Here is a 638-nt window from a genome sequence, read left to right on the forward strand (position 1 = left end):
TCTGCCGGGGCCCCTGGCAGCCCCAGAGGGCCGGGAGGAGGAGGAGGAGGAGGAGGACAGCGAGGACAGCGACGAGTCGGACGAGGAGCCGCGCAGCTACAGCGTCCAGGAGCCCGGCGAGGAGAGCGAGGAGGAGGCGCCGCGGGTGCCGGTGGTGGTGGCCGAGAGCCAGAGCGCGCGCCGCCTGCGCAGCCTGCTCAAGATGCCCAGCCTGCTGGCCGAGGCCTTCTGCGAGGACCTGGAGCGCAAGAAGAAGGCCGTGTCCTTCTTCGACGATGTCACAGTCTACCTCTTCGACCAGGTGGGGGCCGCCTGGGGTGCGCTGGGCAGCGCTGGGCGGCGGAACCCTGGCGGACGGACGGCCGAGCGGCGCTGCCCGCGCAGCCGAGCCACGGTGCTGCCCTGACCCTCCAGGAGAGCCCCACCCGGGAGCTCGGGGAGCCCTTCCCCAGCGCCAAGGAGTCGGCCCCCGTGTTCCTGGCTGGCAGCCCCGGCTCCCCCGTAGCCCCAGGCCTGCCTAGCGGCGCCTACGGCTCCCCGGAGGGCTCCGCAGCGCCCGAGGGTGAGTCTGGGGCGTGGCCTGCGGCGGGCGGGGCTCAGAGGGCGGGGCGGGGCTCAGAGGGTAGGGGCGGGGCCTG

General features: G+C 74.9%; 1 protein-coding gene across 1 annotated transcript in view; it reads left to right on the plus strand.

Annotated features, from left to right (window-relative positions):
* The first annotated feature begins 6 nt into the window (after nt 1-6).
* The window catches only part of LOC105854573 (serine/threonine-protein kinase LMTK1-like), a 4993-nt gene continuing 4361 nt past the window's right edge, over nt 7-638 (plus strand). Inside the window, exons 1-2 of the mRNA XM_012734560.1 lie at nt 7-301; nt 415-622. Of these exons, the coding sequence (XP_012590014.1) occupies nt 203-301; nt 415-622 (307 nt within the window). The 5' untranslated portion in view covers nt 7-202. The remainder of the gene's footprint in view (nt 302-414; nt 623-638) is intronic.

The sequence above is a fragment of the Condylura cristata genome, unplaced genomic scaffold (genome assembly GCF_000260355.1).
Source record: "Condylura cristata isolate star-nosed mole 26May11 unplaced genomic scaffold, ConCri1.0 scaffold00060, whole genome shotgun sequence".
Lineage (NCBI taxonomy): Eukaryota > Metazoa > Chordata > Mammalia > Eulipotyphla > Talpidae > Condylura > Condylura cristata.